This window comes from Culex pipiens, chromosome 3 (genome assembly GCF_016801865.2).
Source record: "Culex pipiens pallens isolate TS chromosome 3, TS_CPP_V2, whole genome shotgun sequence".
Taxonomy (NCBI): domain Eukaryota; kingdom Metazoa; phylum Arthropoda; class Insecta; order Diptera; family Culicidae; genus Culex; species Culex pipiens.
In genome coordinates, this window is record NC_068939.1 from 103,836,831 (window position 1) to 103,863,011 (window position 26,181).

At 39.0% G+C, this 26,181-nt stretch overlaps 1 protein-coding gene across 2 annotated transcripts in view; it reads left to right on the top strand.

Annotated features, from left to right (window-relative positions):
* LOC120422717 (homeobox protein SIX6) overlaps window positions 1-20,388 on the top strand; it is a 62,911-nt gene extending 42,523 nt beyond the window's left edge. The window contains exons 4-5 of one of the 2 annotated variants that reach the window (XM_039586244.2): window positions 17,934-18,235; window positions 18,407-20,388. In XM_039586244.2, the coding sequence (XP_039442178.1) occupies window positions 17,934-18,235; window positions 18,407-18,897 (793 nt within the window). In that variant the 3' untranslated portion in view covers window positions 18,898-20,388. The remainder of the gene's footprint in view (window positions 1-17,933; window positions 18,236-18,406) is intronic. The other variant, XM_039586245.2, reaches the window with a different exon arrangement.
* Window positions 20,389-26,181: the final 5,793 nt, after the last annotated feature.

Below are 26,181 nucleotides of genomic sequence, written 5' to 3' on the forward strand. Positions count from 1 at the left end.
GGCGTGGTGTCACGACGGATGATTTTTTTACCGCGTGACAGCAACCGTTTTGTGCGAGATAAGGTGTTGGAGAAAATTATAGGCTCGCGTGTTGTTGCTTCATTTTACGGTGTGCTGAAGTGACACGAAGCTATTGAATAAGTTGATGAAAGGAAAGATCTGTGAAACGCGAACCAGCAAATTTTCAACAAGGATTTTCGATCTTTGTAGTGCGTGTGTCATTTAGAAGTCTGTAATCTATTGCACTTGTAGCAAAACAGAGCAATACAGGAAATTTACCTACACTTTTAACACATGTCCAGCTTACACTTGCACCCAAGCCTCCCAAAAAAGTAACGGTAACTACAACTCGTTGGTTCTCGGGCATAACTCAACCAATCGGGACAATTTTTTTAGTCTGTCTTTTTTTATGATGTCTAGATGATCCTAGAATTGTGCAGAACTGATTCTGGTCAAATCTGTATATTTGGAATCAAAAACATCGTTCCAACTTTTTTTTTTGTCACGCATGCCATCGCGAATTTTGGGCGTGTTTTTTTTTGGGAATTGCAAAAAGTTCATACAATTTCAATGAAGTCTTCGCATTTAATACGTTGCCAGATTATTAAACTTTATGACTGATCGGAAGTGATTTTCAAATAATTTCCTATAAGGTAGGAAAAGTTGATTGTGGGCTTCCAGATTTTAAATCAAATAAAATTAACATAAGATAATAGGGTTGACCGATTTCCAAGTGTTATGTCTCATCGAGAAGATCAAAAAATACCGATACCAAAATATACGCTAGTGTAGTTCTGGGAGTTCAGAATTTCACTTAAAAGTACTCGAGATTTTAAACAGGACTATTCAATTTTTAAGAAATATTTCCAATCACAATGATCTAACTACTACCATCATCTGGGGTGAATCGGGACTACAGTCTGAATAGGGACAGCAGTGTTTAGAGCACTTAAAACGAAACTATTGGCACTACGCCCCCCGGGGCATGGCCTTCCTCTAACGTGGGATTTCTGCTCCAGCGCCTCTGACGAGACAGGAGAAACCGGGACCGACGTTTTACTTCACCATCCGATAGAAGCTCAGTGGATAAGGCGGGAATCGAACCCGCGTCTCATAGCATCATCGGGAGCACTTAAAGGTTTTAAATTTGGAAATGGATGTACACTTTTTGTTGGTCTGAGTCTGTTCTATCTAAAACCAACCAGAAAAATTAAAATATTGTGCTCTAACATGGTTAAAACTGCTGTCCCAATTCGCCCCATGTGTTCCCCCAGTTGACGGTACCTATAAAACATGTACATTAGGATGTAACAAAAATGACTTTATGGCGGGCATTAAGGGGTTTGTTCCTCTGGGCACACTGAGCCCAAATCCCAAATATGAGCTTGATTGGACGGAACAGGAGCTGGCGCTTTGCATTTGTAAAAAAAGATTTTTCAAAAATTTAACTTTTTGAGGCATTCAGCGTTTATTTTCACTGGGGGTAGGCGTGGCTGAATGGTTACGCTGTTCGCTTTGTAAGCGGAAGGTTCTGGGTTCGATTCCCATCTGCCCCTATCGAGAAATTATGGAAAGAAGGAATAATTCTGAACACTTGAATATGAACGAAAAATTCATTAACTCGCGGCGGGGTTCGATCCCCCGTCCTTTGGGTCAGCAGACAAAAATGCTAACCACCAGACCATCGAGGCTTAGTTGACTAGAAGGATTAAGAATGCTATAAGAATCCAAGAAACTTGATTGGAATCTGTGTGAACCTAAGAACAGGAAAATGCAATATTGAATGCAAGTTGAATTCAAGGACACTGGTTGCATAATTGTTAGGCGAATATTGAACTTTCAACACGACCAGAATTCACCACAAAAAGCTTGGTGAACCGAATTGGAAAGCTTCCAAAATGAATCCAAGAACATACGAAGAATTAAGGACTATAAATAGATTTGACCGGCCGCATCACTTACCACGGTGAATCCTGGCTTCACACCCATCTTACTAACACCCTCAAACCTCACGTGATACTTTGTCGAAGACGCAGCTGATTTAGCGGTCTTCATCACTCAAGTATCGGACTAATATTCCTATCCACTTCCCCCGTGTCTTACCACTGGTCGTGGCCGGCGCTGTGATTGGCTAGCATGATAGGGACATTTGAAAGTTGCGAAGTGGTGACGATTGGTTCCTACTCTTCATCTGTGGTCCACGGAGCAATTCTTGGAGGTCCTGGTCAATAACAGAGTAGCAACTACGGGTAGACACCAATGCTATGCTATGCTATGCATTCAGCGTTTATTTTCAACATCACTGTAGGTGTAGGCCAGATCCTTGCGTATCTTTTAGTATATATTACATTGAAGTTTGGAGTAACCTGGAGCTCGGTACAAGCCTTCAAAGTTTTGCATTTTTTTTCGAAAAATTGTCCCCGGCAAAAAAGATATGCGTCGCACCTCGCGACGCCCGAGACGCCATTTGATTTTGCTGGGACCGATTTTTCGAGAAAAAATGACCAACTTTGAAGGTCTATACCGAGCTCCAGGTTGCTCCAAACTTCAATGTTATATATACCAAACGATGCTCAAGGTTCTGGCTTACTCTCCTGTAATGTTGAAAATAAACGCTTCAGTGACCAATGCTTCGAAAATTGACATTTTTGAAAAATCTTTGTTTACAAATTAAATCTCATTTAATGAAAGACAATAGCTTATTGGACCCTTAAAAAAACTCAAGAAATGCAAAGCGCCAGCTCCTGTTACGTCCAATCAAGCTCATATTTGGGATTTGGGCTCAGTATGCCCACAGGAACAAACCCCTGAGTGCCCACCAAAAAGTCATTTTTGTTACACTCTAATGTACATAATAGTAATTGCTGTTTTGAAATGCTGCGATGATCTATACTAGAGAGCCTGGAGCTTATTAGAGAACGGACATCTCAAACCAAAAGTACCAATCGAAGCACGAGAACTGTCAAACGGAGGTACCAATCGAGCATAATCCTTTGTCTAATGCTCGATTGGTACCTCCGTTTGACAGTTCTCGTGCTTCGATTGGTACTTTTGGTTTGAGATGTCCGTTCTCTAATAAGCTCCAGGCTCTGTAATCTATACATGTTTGGGTACCAAAGTTGCGTATTTCAATTACGACAATTTTGGTACCCTAACTGAAATTTTCAAGTTATCGCAGTTTTAGTGAAAAAAGTCGAATTTTCCCGTTTTCGTCATTTTTCCATTTTTGCGCGTGGTGCGTCGAAACCCCCAGTTTCTATTTTCAAAAAACCGTATCTCAAAATATTAAAAACATAACTTCACCATTTTTTGCGAAAATCGACGAAAATTGCCATTTTTCGGACCACCCTAACCTACGCCACCCTAATGACCAAACAATAAAATATGGGTCGAATTATTTCGGCCAAGGAACCCCCAGAAAAATTTTGAGCCCGATCGGAGAACTTTTTTTTCGAATCATGCTGTTTTCGTGGGGAATTGCTGTATAGCTATACACCCCGATCTATAAATCCATCAGACTGTGTAAAGAAAGAGTAAGTTTATGTATGTTTAGCCTTTTCTTAATGCTTGCGTTCGGCCTCTCTATTATAATCAAGCTTTTGAGGTTTATAGGTGAAAAGATATAAAAATGTAGTACAATTTTCAAATTTCAAATGTGTCAAAAAAGTCTTGATACAATTAATGTTATATTTTCACTAATGTAATAAATCCAACAAACGCAAACCTCTATTCAAATCTCAACCGCAACCAAAGCATCGCCCTCGGGCTCAGGGTCAAATTTAATTTTCCTCCCGAGCTCTCTGGATTGTGTGCCGGGGAGCAGGAATAATTGCTGGTTTATCATGTCAAGCGAAAGGATTTGCCGCATACACATTCACATTGTACAATACTGCCCGGAGCTGTTACATTTTCCATTATTTCCGCCTCCCTGAAAAAGATACTCCGGGGCCAGCTTGGTCTCGTTGTGGGTTATTTTTTTTGCTCATCTTTCATTGCTCCCATTGTCCCCAAACGTTGAGAGGGGAGCGAATGTAATCTTGGAAAATTGCTTTCAAAATGTAATTCACTGTCTTTATTTCACAGACGGAAGAATACGCTTTGATGCCAGGGAAAGCAGTGGAAAACTTTGCAAGTTTTTCCCGGTTGAGCACTCGAATTGATGAGCACCAACATGAGTCAAGAACTCTCACTTTCTGAGCTGCTGCATGTGTGAATTGATTCTTGTTCTGATGTAGACAGATAAACACGCGTGACCCATCCCGATTGTCACATCTTTAACGCAATTTAAAACTCAATGGCAGTTTAGGAGTGCTTTAGGGTCAGGGAAGTGTGTATACAACAGCCAACATGAAAAGGGAACAAATTTGGTATAATTTGATTTTTATAATCTCGATACACACGCTTCACCCACATACTGAGAAGCGAAGGGGCCCGGCTAACCCTCGAACAAGCTACACTCTCGCTCTCTTTTTGAACCTATAGGGATCATGAGCTAGCGTAACAACAATCAGTCAAATAAAGCGTCACTTTTCCCGAAACTCCGAGGGGCCGTCTATCCGGCCAAGAGTCCGACGAGAAAGAAAAAATCCTGAAAGCAAATTGTTTGTCTATGACGGATTACGTTTCAGATTTTCGGATTCACATTAGAATCCTTGGTCTCCGCCGGTGCTGTCCCGGGCGTCTCGTACATGCATCGAGCAATAGAGAGCATGTTTGACATGAGAAAAGGACGTAATCGAGTCGTTATTTTTGCCTGCGCCTATGTTACGGGATACCGGGAAAGATGCTGGGATTTAGACGGGGGATGCTAGCGTGAGTGGCGAGGAGGAGGAGGAAACACAAACGATGTTATTCAAATTGGAGTAACAATAGCAATCGACTTTTGGTATAACGAATTTAGGGGCGATGCCGGAATCAGTCCCGAAATCTTATTAGGGAACCTTTCTTTTCTGATCCGTGTGAGGTACCAGGTTTCAGTTCCGTTTGAAACTTTCCAACTTGGAACTAGATTGCTGAGTTGTTTGGGTTGAGAGTAAATTTTGATAACTTATCTAGTCTCAATGCTTAAAGGTTCCGATAAGCATTTTGATAGTTGGACCGGTTTTGCTGATTGTCATGCCAAATGGTTCCTGCTGTCGAAATACTAATGCACCCTTTACAAATGTTTATCCAAAAATCATCTCCGGATCGATTAATGCATGCACAAATTTAGTTAGACAGTAAAATGCTCTCAACTGTATCCTTTACCTTTTGTGTCCTACCACTACATATACCATTTTTACTTTCTCGTTTAAGAGATCTTTCCTCTCAGTAGAGTGCTTTTCATCTTTCGGTACCGTCAACTGGGGCGAATCGGGACTACAGTCTGAATAGGGATAGCACGTTAAAGAGCCCTTAAAAGCTTCAAATTTGAAAACGAATGCACCCATTTTGTTGCTATGAATCTTGTCTAACCGAAATTAAACAAAAATATCAAAATATTAGGCTGCAACATTGCTAAAACTGCTGTCCCAATTCGCCCCTTGTGTCCCGATTCGCCCCAGATGACGGTACCTATACACAAAAAAAAAATCAATTCCCGTAATCGTGAATAAAGTTCACGAATGTGAGATCCACGAAGGAATATATTCATGAGTATGGTGCATTTGCACTATAAACGTGAATATATTCCTTCGTGGTTTTCACAATCGTGAACTTTATTCACGGTTTCGAGAATTGATTTTTTTCTGTGTACTTTTTTTACAAACACATCGAAATAAAATGGCAGTTTCGTAAGACGCGTCAAAAAATTTGGAAATTAAAAATGTTTGTTGTCAATGCGGCCTACAAAGAACAACACGCCGTTCAAAACATATGTCAAACACGTTTACATTAGTGACCGTTAAACACATTCGAAAAAGAAATATTACCCTCATTGCTTATTACTGATCTCATATTCGCTGATCGAGTTGCTGACCGTGTCCAAGTTGTGGTCAATATTTTTAATTACCAGTCACTTAACTGCTACCGGTTTGTGCCTTTTATCCCGTATAAGATTGCAAATTTCAAACGAATAAAATTTTATTTTTATCTTTATTTGTGCGATTATTGTCTACGTTTGACATCTTTTTAACGATAATAGCACGGGTGCTGGCAGCAGCACGGCATGTCTCGCAAGACTCTGAGAACTCATTTGTTGCAGCCGCAGCCGTAAACGGAAAACGCATCAACTCTTTTTCGTCGAACGACTTTTTGCTTCTCGGTTTGGAACTGAGACATTTGTCAGAAATTTTTCGAGAATGAGCATTTCGAACATCAGCGCGCGAACGTCAGCGATGCGCGATGTGTGTAAAACACCGGTGGAAAGAGACACGTCGGACAATTAAGCGTGTATGGTGATCGGTGCGTCAAGGTAATTAATCAAGATAATTGTCAATTCTGAGCCCATTTATATCCCGTTTCGGCTGATAATGTTGGCGTTTAACAACGTTATTTAACCCGCTCCTCGAAAGACGGCACGGGAAAACCTTGACGCGAAAAAGTACAAATGTCCAAGATGAAAAATTACGTATGCTGATTGAGTCATCTGAAGTCAGGACAGGCAAACGCAGTTTCCCCTCGCCCAAAGTCGTCATCCGAGAGGTCATTCCGGTGGCATTGGCCATCAAAGTGTTATCGTACACCCAGCCCAACTCCACCCTCCTCGTCGTCGGAAGCTAAAGGCACCATAAAGATGCATGCCAGGCCAAGGAAGGTCGGTAACTGTCAGTGGGTATAATTATCACAAAAGCAACTGTTTCTCTCCGTGTTCCTTGAAGGTATTTCCACAGAGTAACCCAACTTCACCGCACAGGAATGTCTCGCATTGTGTTTCTTCAACGCGCGCAATTTTTCCCTTTATGTTGGAGGTTTTTTTTTTTGCACAAACTTTGTGTTAACTTTCATATTGCCGGTCGACCGAAATCGGTAACAAAAACTGCCTTAGAGGCAACCTAGCGGGTGCAACAGTGGCTGCAAGTATCAAAAGCAAAGAGCTGTGCGGTTTAGAAGGAACCGAGTAAAGCAAATCAAATATACTTTATGTGGCGCTCGCACTGCCAGAAGAAATAATGCACTCAGGTGTGGTTAACCCATTTGGAACTGAATGTTGATTCTTCATAATAAATATAATATGTTTTCCAGAGAAAGAAATCAGATAGCTAGTAATAAATTAATGAAAATACGGAAGTTGTCTTCAATTTTAGTACGGGTAATTTTTTTTCAAATGTAAAAAGGTAATTGATGTATAAATGCTCAGGAAAGCTTCTGATACAGTCCAGACTTGATTATCTGAAGGCCTCGGAAAAATTCCCCTTCGAATAATCGAAACTTCGGATAATCGAATCACGGAAAATATATATTTTTTGTAGTCTTATTTTTATTACCGAGCCTACGTATTACCCCTAAACAACGCTAAAGTGGTACAGAACTTTTAAATCTAAGATGGCGGCCAAAATGGCGGTGATCAAATAATATTGAATAAATACATTTTGAAATTTAACAGGCAATCAACTATTCAAATCTGACTAAAGTGGGGTCGCATAACTCGAATTTGATGTTTAAAGTTAGAAAAATATACAAAATGAATAAAAATTTTGTGGTCATGATTCGATGATCCGAAGTCCCATATACGTAATCTTCAGATAATCGAGGCTTCGGATAATCGAGGCTTCAGATAATCGAGTCTGGACTGTACTATGAAAACTAGTGATCATAGTATAAGGCCTACAAGACCATTTTTCCGCACTTTTTAAATTTTCAAGAAAAAAAATGTTATGAAATTTGAATTTCGCAAAACATTTTGCATTTCAATAGCCGACACCCGGCGTCGCAGGGGTTAACCAGATATGAAATACGCGTCAAGTAGCATAGAAGTGGTGGTATCGTTTTCAATCTCTTTATAGCCACGCCGCCTCGTGCTTTCGTGGGGCATACCTGAAAACAACACATTGTATCGGCAGCAGCCGTTAATAACATTATATGAAGAAAAAATAAGAAGAACAAAAAGACAAAAAAAAGCTTCACATCACAAAAGAAAAAGATCCGCACAAGAGATGAGAGGCGGAATTAAACCCATGCCGCCAGTCAGCCGGCCAGCCGGCGGTTGATCCATTCCATTCCCATTCACGACTCTTGGGGGCCCTGCGCCACCGAGGCACTCCATAAAACGACGCCGATTCGCAAACGTCGAAGCAAGCGCGATAATGATTAACGCGTACGGTGTCTGTACAGTGTAACTAATTATCTTATTAACTGTAACAATAAGTTAATTAATTATTGTTACACGTTTTGATACAGCAATTTGCTTCTTCTCATTCGTGTATTGAGGATTGGAAACTGCTCAACGTCCTATTGTATGAATCTTCAGGAGCATCGCGAATCCTTTGGTCACAATGTATTGAGCCGTTCGTCAAACTGTGTGTAAACACATGCTCAAATGGGTTTTGTGATGACTTCTTTTCAACTGTTGGTTGCCAAGAAGAGTACGTCGGGTTCATGTGATCTCCAAAGACGGCGCCTCTCACGATATCATGACCTTCTCGCACCCCGTTGGTAACCCCCCGCCGTTGGGCGACTAGAGGATCATAATTTTCACCAACCGTTTCAGGCTGACCAGAGAGCGTGCGGATCTTAACACACACACACAAAACGATTGCCGCACATCGCAGCTAAAGGAGGAGAAGCCCGCTGAAATATAATAAAGTCATTAGCGGCATTATTTTCCCTCTTGTGCACACTGGAGAATGCGGTAAAGTTATATGAACTCGCAATGTACGCTCGAAGGAAGTCTGGCTGGAAAAAAATATGTAAACGCTCCAAACAAAACATCTTCATTATTCATTCTTTTCAGTTACTCTGTAGTTGTTGTACGTGAGCTTGGAGGCTGCCGCGGAATGTTTCTCACCCCGAAGCGCACCGCAGCAGCAGACTGTTCGTCTACAACACACTGGGCACCTTGGTGAATTAACCTAGGAGCGCTACCCTTTGGCGCCTTATGCTTTTATTGTTCACCGAACTATGCTGTATTTGTTTCCGACGGGTTACCAGTTATCAGGTCTGAACGAAGCGATACTATTATGGACTGGGAGATATTAAGCGGTGTAATTGCTTTTTCTTGCAAAGATACTAATAACTTTCAATTACATTCTGTTCAGTTTTGAGCACTTTCTATTGCTTCGATTGAAAATGCATTTCCCTAGCATCATAGCTCGGAAGGTATGGCGTTAACATTAAGTTCTGTCGGAAAGTAAAGTTTTCGATAGTCTGATATTTTATTAAAGTATCTTTATAAAAGTTGCTTCTTCTCAATTGCAAGTGCACATTTTTCAGATAACCGCCCACCACTCATCAAGAATGGATCCTTATGCAAAATAAAAAAAAAAAGTATAGTTGAACTAAAACAGTTGAGTTCTGCAAAGATCTAACGAATCACGGGAAAAAGGAATCGTCCCGATTGGTTGAGTTATGGCCGAGCACCAGTGAGTTAAGGATACCGTTCCAACTAATTATAGTGTTAAAATGTCTAGTATTTATTTTACATGATAAGTCTGATAACCCTTTTTTCACCAAAATTGCGCAGTGGTACCAACGTTTTGTAATGTTGGTACCACTGCGTGATTTCGACATTTCGGCCGTGCACCACCATTCGTTACGCCATCTTCCCTTAAAAATCTGGATAGAAAATTTCAAGTCCAACATATTCTCAATCAGGAAGATGATAGACATGTTCTACGAACAAATCCCCGAGAGTCATTCCGATTTATATTATTTAAATCTACCGACCAACTCACGTTAAATCTGAAAGGTAATTTTGTGTTATGTTTCATTGCCAATATTATTATAAATGTGTTTATTAGGGTTCTGTTTCTACTGAAATTTCGTTAACTTAACGTAAAAGTTAGAATTCAGTATTGTTGTGTTGCCCTTGATTATTTTTTAACGCAATTTGCTGTTGAAAAATAAAAATTGGCAATAGATAATACTTGGAGGATGCCGGATAGACCTAATGCCATTAGATAAAAAAAAGAATCTAAAACTAACAAGACAATTGGATATAAAATACTTACAATGAGAGGAACAGGTGCCGGTGCATGGCAAAGAACTTTGGATATTTGAATAAGTCCGAGTTGGGAAAGGGTGTTTCATCTTCATGCGTTACATTTCGCTTCGTGAAATTTTTATATTGCTACCCCGTAAACAGCCCTAAGACGAAGTTCTAAGGATTATTATTATTTGATGTAAGGAAAGTAAAGTTGTTTGAAGAACAAAAGTTGCTGAAAATTACGTCCTTAACAAGGAAAAAATAGAAGAAAGAAAACGATTGACCATCTCGGCCTTTTTTGACCGGTGTAGTCCCTATTGAATGTCTCAATAGTTACGCTAAAACCTTATTACCATTTTTTTTGCATGATGCATAAAACAAATATTAAACAATTTTTTGAAAGGTAAGCTTTCTGGTAGCCTGACGTAAAATTCGTCACTAAAGTACTGTCGCGAAAACTCGACGACTCTTTCTTGAAATCTTTTCTCATAAAAAAACAGTCCACAAAGTTAATCAACTGCGATTTTCGCCAAAGTATCATACCGCACCCAGACCGAACAGAATTCAATTAGGAACCTGGAACCGTTCGTAGAACGGCCACCGAAGTTGGTTTCGTGTCCCTTACTTTTCCTCGACCGTCCGTCTTGGCTTGTCGTGTGAGTGTATGTTTCAAAATCTCAAAGGGATCAGCTGCACGGTGGCGACCCCTTGTGTATCTTTCTGTGCCACCATGGCACGGTGCTATTGTTGTGTAGTGAACGATAATTTGATAACAGCTTAATTTGCCTCCAGGCCAAGACTCCGCTCTAGCTGGCTGGTTGGTTTATGATGTGTGGGTTCGTTTAATCTTCTTTTGGGAAGCAACGACATCGACTAGCTTTCCTCAAACATCCTTGGGTTGGATATGTCTCACTGGCTTTTGAGCCCTGGAGGCAGGACCGGCAGCAGGAAATCATGTTCTGCAAGTGGAGCAGCAACGCTAGACAGAACAATCGAGTTGAGTCGATTATGCAGATAGGTCGCGTTTGTACACAAGAAACCAGATTTTGTACTCCGAGCCCTCGTCAAGCCAAAGTCAACGGCGCGAAACAGTATGCCGAAATAAGCTGGCTTGGTTTTTAATATTGCACGCTAATTTGTATTCATTATTTGGTAATTTCTTAACGATTTTTCCATTTACTAGACACTTTGGCTCGACTTGAGACGGATATTGGTATGGTATAATACCGGTCGGTTGGCGGCGCTCGAAGGAGGCGTAATATAATGGTCTTATTGTTGTTCAAATTAAATTTAGCTGCAGTTGAGTTTGAATTGCGTATTTATGAGACAATAACGAGGAAGTCTATTAAAATAGAAGTTGGTTTTAACAAAACCACATCCGTAGTGCAAGTTTAGAAAGATTGTTTTACTTGTTACTTGTATGAATACCATTCTTGATGTGTAGTTTGCTAAAAAAAAAATCAGGTTTTTATGGAGTGCATGGTAAGCAAAACGCATACAAATGAACATCGAATCATGGAACTCAAAAATTGGTGTAAACCCAATAGTTTTCATTATATATAACATCAAATGATAATAATCTTTTGTATTTAGTAAAGCCCAAATGATGCAAATCGAGTGAGAAATGCAAACACATCATGTTTGAGCAACTACCAACAGTACTGGAAACTCAAATGAGGCATTAAAATAAGTAAACATTTACCATTTGCGCTGTGTGTAATCCCTTTAGCGTACGTCTTTTACTACGCGAGAGCGAGCTGTGAAAACACTGCTAATTCCCAAAAACAACAAAACCACAAAATTCTCAACATTTAATAAAATATGCAAATCAGGTCATCGTCAATAAGGCGCGTCTGCCAGTAGGGTTTTCCCCCAAGGAACAATTTTCCAGCGCGTCGTTACACCGCCACAGGATGACATGTTTAAACGATTCCCTTCCATTCATTATCGTGACAATTTGGCCGTGGATTGTCTCGTCCCGTGGGAGGAAGATCGGCTCGGGGAGGGTGTGAGAACCACCCCAAAAAGGGCTGCCAGGCAAACAGACCGGCAGTTCACCGTCGATATTTAGATTCATGTCACCACATTGGCACCCTTATGTTTGCTCATTTTCGACACCTCCGCGCCTTTGTGTTGAAGTAGTAACCCCTTCCGACTAAAGTTTGGTTCTATCATCACTCCGAGCTATACGAAACGTACATATTTGCCGACGAGCAGCCAAACGACATGCTCGAGGGTACATCATGACTGAACGAGCTCCACACCCCTTGCGTTCCGTTCATTGAATCGAGAACAATGAAAAGAGTTAATGGTAATCGAATTTGGGGTTAGCAGATTTGTTCGAGGTGGTGCAGATAGCATTCGATTGTGGTTTTATTGTACAAAATTATGTTAACATGTTGCAAAAGATCTAGTAGTTACTTTCGAAATATCCGCTAAATGTTCCGAACCAACACCGCCGTACGGTCCACCAGTGAGTTTCTTTCATTATTGCGGATACCGCGTGAAGGAGTATAATGACATTTGAGCCAGTCAACCGCGCAAACAAATCCATCTGTCGTTTGCATTGGACAGCTTTTGTGTGTGCTTCTGCTCGTCGTTTGAACAAAAAAAAGTGTCGTCGTCCAAGATGGTTCACTAACCAAATAGGAAGATGGCAACCGGCAAAATGTAAAATAAACAAAAAAAAACTCATACGTCTGAAACAAGAAAAAACAATCTACCATACTTAGTAATGATATTGTCAACAACTTTTGAGTCCAACATTTATGCTATGTAGATCTTTCACACAGTAAGTAATTAGGTTTTTATTTCAAGATAGCCAAATCTCGAATAAACACCAACATTTTTTACACAACATCATAAAATAAGTTCTCTTTGATTACGAAAAAAAAGGTAATGATTCTCAAATACAAAAGTTGACGTTCTTAGTCCGAACATCGCCAAATTTTGTTTCTTTTTGGGACAATTCTAAACGGACTAAGACCACTTTAATGGATTATTTTCTTAAACAATATCAACGACCTAAATTTAGAATTGTAGTGGAGACGCGTGGTGTTTGCTAAAGACTGTCATCTGATGTGAACCAGGACCAATCGGAACAGCTACCTGACATTTTGAAAAAATTCAATTTGTCTCAGTCATAACTGGCGCGGAACAACTGATGCAGAACATGGATATCTTAATTGTCTGAATCTAAGTGCTTGAAAAATTGATGTTCCTTTTCAGAATGTAGTCCCGATTCACCCCAGTTGACAGTATTGAAAAAAAACGCAAAACCATAAAATAATTCTAAAAATGTGGAAGCTCTTTGAAAAATATCAGCTGGATTAATCTGTAAGTGATAAAAAGGAACTAATTCTAAATAATACCTTTTTAACCTACCATCAAATATAGTTTGGATCATGCTGTCACCATCGTAATGACTTGTCATAACAAACTCATAAGCGGTATCCAGAAACAATCGAAGGGAAAACCACAATCCATCAGCAAGTTATTATTTCTAGTGGAAAGGAATGTTTGAATAAATAAGCAGAAAGTGTATAACAACAACAACATCATAATGCGGTTGTGGCGTCGCTGTCATCCCACATGTGCTGGCACCACAAACACAAAAGCTATCCTCTTTCTTCATTTCGAATGAATTTTCCCTTTTCTCTAATTCGTCCTTAGAATCCGTAAAAGCCTAAAAAAACGCTAGAGTCGATTATATGTTTACACTTCCTTCATTCCCGGCGCGTCCCGGTTTGGTGACCATGTGGAATCACTCGCTCTCTCTCCTGCGCTGGCCAAGTCTCCCTTCCACGTTAATCCCCACACGGAGTGCCTGAACAGTCACAAAGTGTGTAAATATAGACACACTGTATTTTCATTTCCGGCGCCATCGGGTGATGGATACTTGATGTGGTTTATTTGTGTGATCTTCATCGCCAGTCTGCACATCTTCAGTTCGATTTACAGTGGGTTAGTCAAGACTCGAGGTTCCATCAACTGACAAGCATCCGTGAGGACCGACATTTTTTAAAAAGTATCGTTTTGTGACACGAATCATCTGGTTCGCCTTCGAGTAATGCTCATTAGTGGTGGAAAGTAGAATGACTTAAATAATGCCCCCTGCTGGTATTTAGTGTAGACATTTTGTAGATTTCTAACTGTGTCAATGGCACATTTATTGGATAGAAAGGTTTTCAGCTTGAACCCTTAAATTTCGTTGGTGGGTAGACCCCCTCCCCCCCCCCTCTCTAGGCGGGCTTTGATAAAAAAAAACTCGCCAAAAATCAATTTTCATCTATTATTTTTGGATGATTTAAAAATGTTGGAATTTTAGGGTTGGAAGTTTGACTTGTTACATGTGACTGTGAGGACATAAGCTCGATGTCTGAAGCAACCCGACTCCAAAAGGCGTTGTCAAAAGACCATTCCAACGGTCTAGGACAGGTGAGAGACGAGCAAGGCACTCTCACTGTCACAAACAAGGAAACACTGCAAGTACTCATGAGTACGCACTTTCCAGAATCAACTGAAAGAGAGGAGGATGCAGCTAGTACCCGGACTGCAGTTGGCGAATGGTGTCGACCATCAAGAGAGTCAGTCCACCTAGCCCGTCGAATGTTCAACCAGTCTTCAATCAGATGGGCCCTCGGCACGTTTGAACCACTGAAGGCTGCAGGACCCGACGGCATCCATCCAATTTTTCTCCAAAAAGCAGCCGACACCATAATGGCTGAGTTGATCAACTTACTTCGAGCCAGCTTCACCCTGGGCTACATCCCTCGAAGCTGGCGCAAAGTTAAGGTGATCTTCATACCTAAGGCCGGCAGAAGTGACCCCACGATGCCAAAAGCCTTCAGACCCATAAGTCTGACAGTGACGCTGCTCAAGCTTATGGAGAAAATCACGGATAACCACATCCGGGCGGAGTTCTTGAAGGACTTCCCTTTGCATAAACACCAATATGCATACCAAGCGGGCAAATCGACCGAAACTGCCCTACACGCGTTAGTGTCACGTATCGAGAATGCACTGAAATATAAAGAATCTGCACTTTGTGCTTTTCTTGATATTCAGGGCGCTTTCGATAACACTTCGTACACAGCCATCAATGAAGCGCTCCGGTCGAGGAACGTCGATGGAACAACTGCGAGCTGGATTCATGCTATGCTTACGAGCAGAGAGATTTCAGCATCGCTAGGAGACACATCTATCACAATAACAGCAGCCAAAGGCTGTCCGCAAGGGGGAGTACTCTCTCCTTTGCTTTGGCTGCTGGTGGTAGATAGTCTTCTAAGAAAACTTACACTACTCGGCTACGAAGTCATTGGATATGCTGACGACGTAGTCTTAATCATCCGGGGGAAGTATGACGGAACGTTATCGGACCGTCTACAGTCAGCTCTAAACTGCACCATGTCGTGGTGTGAGCAGGAAGGGCTGACAATAAACCCCAACAAAACCGTGATAATCCCGTTTACTAACAGGAGGAAACACGACCTTAGGCCGCCTACCTTGAAAGGAACCCAACTGACCTTCAGTTCTGAGGTCAAATATTTAGGAGTAATCCTTGACAAAACCATATCTATGGGAAAGTGGCCTACCGTTTTTCAAGCAGAAGTGTATGCTATACACATCTGAGGACGTGTATTATGAGAAATTATAGACACGCAAAAATCGGTATTTTCTCGGATAGCCAAGCTGCACTATTGGCATTAAAATCCTCTAAATGCGAATCCAAACTTGTTTGGGAGTGCGTCGCTTCCCTCAGGGAACTTGCTTCTCGGCATAACAGAGTCATGTTGTTTTGGGTCCCAGGGCACTGCGGCATTGAAGGCAACGAAATGGCTGATGAACTTGCTAGACAAGGCTCATCAAACATCTTCGTGGGTCCCGAGCCGTTCCTTGGAATCTCAAAAAGTGCCGTAAAGCAAGAAATAACTAATTGGGGACAATCGCAAATCGCTTCAATCTGGGGCGAGATGCGAGGATTGAGACAAGCTAAAACTTTTATCACTCCAAGTCCTTCAATTGCCAGGAAACTTCTTGGCTTAAACCGTAGGGAACTACGAATACTCGCAGGGCTTCTAACAGGACATTGTCCTGCCAGATATCACCTGCACAAAATCGGCAGGTGGCCTAACAACCTCTGTCGTTTTTGTTTAACTGAGCTGGAAAGCTCGGCACATTTACTCTGCTTTTGTGGAGCACTTGTGTCTCGAAGGCTGCGGTTCCTTGGATCGCACCTTCTTACGCCGTACGATGTATGGCACCACACCCATCCCAAGAAGGTCATACAGTTCATCGACTGTATTGCGCCGAATTGGGATAAACCATGTCTGCAAAATAACCCCTCGTCTTCCGATCCAATGGATACGAGTAATTTGTAGTATGGACAGTAACCAGGGTACATCACAAAAGATAGCCTTCTCAGGTGGTCGCAGTGAACTTAACCCAATGCCCATTGGGCAACAAAAAAAAAAAGAAAAAAGAAAGATGTGACTTTGTTTGTTTAAAAAAAAACATTTTTTTTCTAGAGTCAACTTGGCTGTGTTTTCACTAACGTTTTCTATATTTTATGTTAAAATAATCATGAAATAATTTTTGTTTCATCCCAGACTATGCCTCTATGTATTTTTCTACAATTTAAATGATATTGGGATTCCTTGGTAGAAATGTTTTTCAACAATTAAAAAAATGCTGTGAAATCATGAATAAACTGATAGGAGGCAGTAGAATAAGCCTAATAAAAATATAAACTAAACGAGATAAATGCAAATTAAAATTAATAAGTGTATGGTTTTACATGGATTGAGGATGTTCAGAAAAGTTGTTAGTCGATGTTCCAACTAAGTCAAAAAATTCTTCACCAGTTTATGCAGATAGTTTAAAGGTTTAAAAAAAAGAAAAACCTCTCTGTTGAGTGCCATTCTAAACAAAAAAGCTAAGTTGTATATCTTCGTCTGAAAAATCAAGACAAAGATGGAAATCTTCACCTTAACAACAGATAAAATGACCTTGACAAATCACAGTTAACGAGTTCATATTCTTCCTGTTTAAATTCTTAAATCTGCTAAAATGTTAATTACTTAATTTACAATATATCAAGATTTCAGTTGGATAAGGCCATTAAAACAAAACCATAAAACTTATTTTTTTTCCTATATTCGTATTTAGGTACCTAATTTTAAGCTATATACAGTCATCCCTCATATTCGGAACAGATTACAGATCGGCCAATGTTCAAAATATCATAGCAAATCGGTAATTGAACTTAATGATTCGCTTTTACCTTCATTTGAAAGCCTTTCATGCGATCTTTCGAATGCTGTATCGAACAACTGCGAAATTTAACTTTTATATCAAGTTTTTGAAGAAAAACTTTGACCCTTGAAATCCACAAATTCGGATCTCTTTTTTCTTACGGATGTAAACAAACTTTGGATCTCTCCAGGAGTACATATTTGTAACAAAATAATGACTTCACACACTGAAACCAATGAAACTCATGCTTAGTGATGTTTTAACCATGGTCTGATAACTTTTTTTGTGAAAATATCAGTTAAATTCAGGTGTTCCACAATTGTGGGAGGCACAATAACATCCCACAATCATAGAACAGGCAATTTGGAGGCAACGTTTCGCCGCTCTGGACAAAATAGTCTTGAAATGAGGTTTTTTGTTCAAAAAGTACTACTTTTACTAGTGAAATAGTAAGAGAATGTCCAAATGAAGGTCCTAAAAATAGTAGGGTCGACAGAAAAGCTGCATTTGGCATGTTATTGACAAATTATCACAAAAGTGTTCCGAATTTGTGGGTGTTCCGAATATGTGGGATGACTGTAAATTGATTCTAACCAATTTCCTTGTTTTCTATTTTCAGGCACAACCAGCCGCCGCTGTCCGGCTCCGGGGGGACTTCGCTTACGCCCCGACGGGGTGAACCGCCACTATCGCCCACCGACACCGACTCCGATTCGGACATTTCGCTGGGAACGCACTCGCCCGTGCCGAGCATGTCGCTGCAGCACAGTCCCAGTTCGCTGCCCGGTTCCAGCGAGGATCGTCTCAACGACGACCGGGACCGGGAAAAGGATTTCCGCAGCTTTGCTTCGCTCCATTCGTTCCGATTCGGAGATCACCTAGCGGCAGGAGGATTCCTACCCGGTCTGTACCACAGCACAAGTAAATGGCCTTTTATGTTATATAGTTAGAGCTTAAGAGTTCAAGGTCTAACGTCAGAGCCCTACATTGGCCGCTCGGCCGCTGTAATTGAGTATTTACCGTCGCTCTAATGACCACGCGCGCTCCCAGTACATAGTGATTAACGCAAAACTTTTCCATTTTCACTTTCAGGCTCGTTCAACAACAGATTCATGCCTTATCGCCTCGGGGACAACTCACCTCCGATCAATACTCACTCACCCCCGATAGGCCTGACCCATCTTCCAATCACGCCGACCGTTCTTCGGCCCCAGCCCCATTTGCCTCCATCGCTTTCGGTGGCAGCTCCGACGGCAACTACGACCTCGATGAGTGAATCACCGAACAGCAACAGCAGTGCCACCACCAGCTCCATCAACAATGGTCCCAGTGGACTGGCGGCCATGGCGGGCAGCAATAACACCGGAAGTAGTACTCCCCTGATGGCACCAATGTCCCCACTTAGAATACGGGTCAGTTCACCGACACGGCTCAACTCGGACCTGCTGCAGCACAGTTCTCATCATCAAAACCTCATGAATGGACTGAACGCGAGCGGGATCGTACGGATTGTTCCTAGCACAACCACAAATCTCATCCATCGGCCATTTTCGCCGTCACCCAAACCGAAAGAAGCGTCGTGATAAGCTTTATCATCGCCGTCGCTACATCCGCCATCTTTCCTTTACGAGTGCGTAGTTTTTAATAGTTGATTAATGTAGTAAATTATGGGAGAACAAGAGAGCAAATGCCTCCTCCTGCAACTTGTTACTAAAGCCATAAAGATAAATCATAAACTCTATGCTTTTAAGAAGACATATTTCTACGCGAAAGCACGCTGCTTTGGTAAATTAGATTTACTTTGAAAACTTTGGCAAAATCACGTCATATTTATTTCACCTTTTTGGAACCGACGCTACATTATGTAGTAGCGAGAAAGCGAAAGAGAGGAGGAAAATCAATCATCTATGTAAACATCATACCAATAAACGTAACATTCCTCTGTGTGTTGGGCGGCTCAATATCATCAGGTGTAGAATCAATCTTGCAGCACCAACACCATGAACCACGGTGCGGCTCATGCGCAGTGACATTCCAGGACAAACTGGGAACACTGCCACTCGAGCCACCACGTTCTGGGGACTAGACCATATCGCACAACACATGGCACTTCACCGGAATGATAGATGCAGCAAACAGCAAAAGATAGAGCAATTTTCCTCACATGTCTAAGCACAATTTGTTCATAGTCACTAAAGTAAAGGAGCAGCACTTTTCAAGCCGCGAAATGATCGATGATAAAAGCATGCATGAAGGTTAATTTCAGTATAGAGAAAAATATTTAAATAAAATTTAACATGAAACGTTGTGTAAAAAAGTAAGCATGCAAAACTGGTAAGCACAATTAATTATCGTAGTGAAGCTAGATTGAACAAACAAACAAATAAAAACAGCGAGCGAATCACAGGACCTACTGAAAACGGCGAAAAGAGGAGGGCTAAAACAGTATGAAAGTATATTTAACAACACAAAAGTATAGCTATGCATATAGAGGTAGAAAAAGGAAATAATTGATCTAAAGTAGTGCTAATTACTCACCAGCTTCGAAGCCCCCCGAAGAGACGCATTAAAGCATTTCACTTTTTCACATTTAGTTCATTTGAGTCACTTAAAACAAAAGACGAACCACTTTTCGCACGTAATGCAATTTGCTGCGGACACAAACCAACCGAATGGAACAGCGCGCAAGAAGCAGTCGTCGTCGAATCAGAAACAAAAAGAGCAGAAAAAAATAAATTTATTTATGTGAACAAAACTACTAGGCACAGACGAAGCTGCAAAATCATTTAAGAAATCTCAAGAAGCAAAACAGCCGAGGAGCAAATGCAAGCACAGGCAAACAATTACGAGTAGGCAAAATCATAAGCAAAGAGCACGAAAGATACCTTCAGTAAAAGCGACCGAATGCCGTCGCTGTGTAGATAACAAAAAGGGCATCATTTTTCAAAAAAGTGGGGTAACATAAAATAAGTACCACACAAAAATTGAACAAATCTATCCTGTACATAAATATTGCTGCAATCAAATTATATTAATTATGACGATAATAAATTAAATAATTATATTGAATGATACACGCTAAATGTTTCATTTTAGTATAAGTATAGTGGAATTTGACGCCGAAAACACGTTCATAGACTAATAACACATTGATCTAACACCAGTAGAAGAAAAAAACTAACCTAACTAACAAACTATCAACCTACAATTAATTTAGCAAATCAAGTATTTTTGATTATTGCATACAACTGATTCTTAATTAAAGTCACAGGTAACCCCGTAAAATGCATCAAGAACCATTTTTTCTTTTGTTCGTTTAAAAAGCGAATTAGTCAAAATATTGATTGCGTAAATTAAGAATCGGATGTGCATGAAGCAAAAGTTGTTTGCAAGAGCGATGAACCGACCAAATTATCCAAACAAATTTCGGTGCTTAACAATACCGATCTAAAATAATCAAAAGGACAAGTCAAGTAAAATCCCTTTTTCTCGACGTGTTTGGATCAAAATGTAATAAGCTGAGATACTTTCAAAGTAAAAAGTTTAAAGAAAAACAAAAAGTGAATTAATTTAATGGTTGATGCCATCTTCACTATAATATTTTTTTCAGTTTTGTCATCCTAACAAGAACGGAAGAAAATGAAATTATGTTTAATTACATTTTTGAAGAATATTCTTAGATCTTAAAATATTTGAAAAGCATTAAATAATTCTTGTTTTTGTTTTGATCCATGATACAAATTTCCCGAAGCGAATTTCACTTCTAAATTTTTAAATATAAATATGCTTTTTTCTAAAATATATGAAAAAATTAAAACTAAACAATGTTCTTTTCAATATTCATTAAAAAAAATAAGCAAAATATTTTATGTTTAAATAGCATGTTCAATCCAAAACTAAAAAATAGTTATTTGCAAAAAATAAAAATTATTAAATATAATAGTAAATTTATTGAATAACAGTTAATTTTTTCAACATGAAATATTTTGAGACAGCATTGATGTGGAATGTCAAATGTTTACATTTGAGTATGTATATTTGGTGACATTTTCATGCTTTTAGCATACAAAACTGCGACGCTAATAAAAACTCTGTTGTTGTATGGTGTCAAGTACAGTTATTGCTCAATTATTGTAGTTTTCAAAAACAACTACTTTCTTTCTTCTTTTTTTTTTCTTTAAATCATTTTGTCTTAAAACATATTACAAATTAAGACGACTCATGGGAGATTTATACGTAGAAAGTTGTGTTTTACCTTCCTGATTAAGAATATGATCGATTCAAAAGATTTTATTTGTGACAATTGCGTTTTTCAGTAAAAATGTGTAGTATTCATTCTAATGGAGTAGCCTGGTACTAAGTAAAAATTGAAAACTTTGATTTCAATTACAAATTACAATTACAATTAAAAAATGCTTTGCTTTAAAGTTTATACTAATTAAAGTTAAAATAATTCTACGGTACTTTATATAAGAAATCACATTTTTTCTGAAAAACGCAATTGTCACCAATAGAATATTTTGTATCGAACATTTTCTTAATCAGGAAGGTGGAACACAACTTTCTACGTATAAATCTCCCATGAGTCATCTCGATTTATAATATTTTGCTTCCGCCATACCGTGTATGTCGAATAAATAGTCTACAAGTTTTCTGAGAAACTTTGGGTTACACTCTTGAACAGTATCCGGGGAATCTTTGATGCAGTTTTAGTAACTTCATCTTTTTTTCTAATTTGTCGATTTCTCTGGAACGACGCAACATTTTCGCAATATTTTAAAAGCAATTTGTAGGTTTAAACGCTTTTTGAAGGTTTCAAAAATATTGTATGGTTTTAGAGAAATCGATGAGATAAAAAGCGTAACTCCAAAGGTCGTCAGTTTGAATCCCGGGGTTGAAGGGGGAGCGTAAAGCACCACCGCGTAAAAAGAGGTTTCTCTGTACTTTTTATAGAAATCAGGAGGACAAACTTCAAATGCGTTTTTCTCAGCAATTGCAAACCTCTTTTTACACCTTAGCTTCCATTCACCCCGGGATTCGAACTGACGAGCGTTGGATTGTTAGTCCAACTGCCTACCAGCGACTCCACCGAGACAGGTCTCAGGGAGCCGACTCCTACACCTGAGCTGAGCTAACGACCAAACCTTTTTATGTTAGTCCGGGGCCAACATTTCCTTCCCGTCCTCTCGAAAAATGCCACCGGGATCTTCTGGGATCGAACCCAGGCCGACTGGGTGGGAGGCAACCACGCTTACCCCTACACCGCGGGTCCCGGACTATATAGAGTTTTTTTTAAAAGGTCATATATGCTACTATATTTCAAAACGTGGCTCAAAACTTTTATCAATACCAGCTCAATAATAAACATGATTTAAACAATTTAAATGGGTAATAGAATATAATCTAACTTTGTTTAGTTTTTTTTAAACTGAACACTAGAATTAAAAAAAGAAACTTTGCTCCGTTTGCACCAGATGTGCAATCTTCTCTCAGGGAGGTGGAGTTTCTTAACCACGCATAAAAGGAGCGCTCCCTTGTAGTAAAAAGTGGTTGTAAAGCTTGTTGTTAGAGTGAGAAGAAACCGGGAAAAGCTAGAAGAGTGCGACCGACAGGCGGGGCTAGATTAGGCCAATCCAACACTCGATCTTCTGCAGCTGTTTCCAACCGTAATACCAGCCATCCAGCGCCATGCTGACGGAAATAAAATGAAATGTTATTTGTCTATCTGTGTTTGTAAATGAGAGAAATTCTATCGTGTATGCTTGGGCTGCAATCAGTTCATTATTCAACGTTGCAATATAAGGATGCTGCATGATTTTTTTCGTTTCAATTTAACACTTTGTATTTAGGATAATAACTAAATAACTACTCAGTATGCAATAAAGAGTAATTGATCCAGTAATTGCCAATGGAGCAATTCTCTACCAAAACCGGAAATGGATTTTATTTGTATTTTTTGATTTGGCTCAAACTTTGTGGGGGCCTTCCCTATGACCAAAGAAGCCATTTTGCATCATTAGTTTGTCCATATAAATTTCCATACAAATTTGGCAGCTGTTCATACAAAAATGGTACGTATATATTCGAAAATCTGTAACTTTTGAAGGAATTTTTTGATCAATTTGGTGTCTTCGGCAAAGTTGTAGGTATTGTTAAGGACTATTTAGAAAAAAATAGGTACACGGAAAAAAAAATTTTCCGATTTTTTTATTAACTTTTTTTTTACAAAAACTCAAATTCCCAAAATACGTATTTTTTGATTTTCGAGATTTTTTGATATGTTTTAGGGGACAAAAATCCGCAACTTTTGAGCTATAGAGAAACATGGTCAAAAAATCTGCCGCCGAGTTATGATTTTTTGAAAAACTGGTGATTTTTGGAAAAAATCGATATTTCATACATAAAATTTTTTTGGCCTCATTTTTTAATGCAAAATTGAATTTGCAATCGAAAAGTACTTTACAGATTTTTTGATAAAGGGCTCCGTTTTCAAGATATAGGCACCGAAAATTTGATTTCAGCGAAATATTTGCAGTTTTTCAATTTTTAAAAATAGTGACCATGAGTGACCATTTCTAAAAATATTTTTTTTGAAAAGTTCAGAAAATTTGCTATAAAATTGTCTAAGAGACATTGAAGATTGGACCTCTGGTTGCTGAGATACAGCGGCTTAAAGAAAAAGAAACACGAAAATTGAAGTTTTCTAAGTCTCACCCAAACAGCCCACCATTTTCTAATGACGATATCTCAGCAATTAATGGTCCGATTTTCAATGTTAATACATGAAACATTCGTGAAATTTTTCGATCTTTTCGAAAAAAATATTTTGAAAAAAATTAAATCAATACTAGCATTTTTAATGGGCATAATATTCAAAGTTTGGCCCTTTTAAAATGTTACTCTTGATTTAATTTTTTTCAAAATATTTTTTTCGAAAAGATCGGAAAATTTCACGAATGTTTCATGTATTAACATTGAAAATCGGACCATTAATTGCTGAGATATCGTCATTAGAAAATGGTGGGCTGTTTGGGTGAGACTTAGAAAACTTCAATTTTCGTGTTTCTTTTTCTTTAAGCCGCTGTATCTCAGCAACCAGAGGTCCAATCTTCAATGTCTCTTAGACAATTTTATAGCAAATTTTCTGAACTTTTCAAAAAAAATATTTTTAGAAATGGTCACTCATGGTCACTATTTTTTAAAATTGAAAAACTGCAAATATTTCGCTAAAATCAAACTTTCGGTGGCTTTATCTTGAAAACGGAGCCCTTTATCAAAAAATCTGTAAAGTACTTTTCGATTGCAAATTCAATTTTGCATTAAAAAATGAGGCCAACAAAATTTTATGTATGAAATTTCGATTTTTTCCAAAAATCACCAGTTTTTCAAAAAATCATAACTCGGCGGCAGATTTTTTGACCATGTTTCTCTATAGCTCAAAAGTTGCGGATTTTTGTCCCCTAAAACATATCAAAAAATCTCGAAAATCAAAAAATACGTATTTTGGGAATTTGAGTTTTTGTGAAAAAAAAGTTAATAAAAAAATCGGGAAATTTTTTTTTCCGTGTACCTATTTTTTTCTAAATAGTCCTTAACAATACCTACAACTTTGCCGAAGACACCAAATTGATCAAAAAATTCCTTCAAAAGTTACAGATTTTCGAATATTTACGTACCATTTTTGTATGAACAGCTGCCAAATTTGTATGGAAATTTATATGGACAAACTAATGATGCAAAATGGCTTCTTTGGTCATAGGGAAGGCCCCCACAAAGTTTGAGCCAAATCAAAAAATACAAAAAATAAAAATGGTCGAAATCGGCCGGTTTTGTAGAGAATTGCTCAATGTTCTATTTTTGGGTTTTGTCATCAAAAATTACAATGATGTGTTCAAACCGTTGCATTTTAAACAACAATGTTATAAAAATTAAATTCTAATTTAAATGAGTATCTCCTGAAATGATTTTAATATGTTCAAAAACGTAAGCTTTAAATTCGAAGATTGTGCAAAACACAAATAATTTTCCAAAACTGTTATTTTTAAACCCTGTCTAAGGTTCTGTGCTGGGAAAAGCTTTCTGACACCTGAGTTTGATTTTTCCATTAGGTCCTATAAACAAATGTAAACATTTAGTGTATACCACATACTCCGATGGACATTAAACCTACAAACCCCTTAAAAATAAATCAATATCGCAACGAAAAAGCTAATATTTTTCAAATATCAATTGTTCAAATATATTGCAGCTTTTGTTTGGACATTTTATGCTTGTCCAAACAGTAAAAATGATTTCATTCCACAAAAAAGATAGCATCTGTCTGTTTTAACGACGACATTTCTAATATCTGAATTACTTCCTTCCCTTAAACCACTATTTTCAATTCATTTCGTGTCGTTTAAACATTTGCCATCCCATCCATTGCTCTTTTGTTCCTACTGGGAAACCATCAGCTCAGCATATGAAAAACCATCATTTGTCTCGTGTTTGCCCTGCTCACATTAATAATTCCGTTTTCATTGATTTCAATCTTCTTTGTATCTATTTCACATACAATGCAGCACTGTGACCCAGTAAACCCCAGAAGAGGAGGCTGCAAAAAAGCAAACCTCAGAGGAAACATTAAACTAATTCCTTTATCTGCTGCAGCATCGGTGTTGGGTTTGAACATATTCTCCAAAACCGACAAGATAACCATCACTAACTGCCATCATGATCCTTTTCGCCTATTTCACACCATTCATAGGTGCGGTTACTTCTTTCTGATTCGTGACCATTATGTGTCAAAGTGTGAAACCGAGAAAGAAAATCTCACAGCCGGAGGGGTTCTGGTCTCAAATTTCTCATATCTTCATCAGGAACAGAGA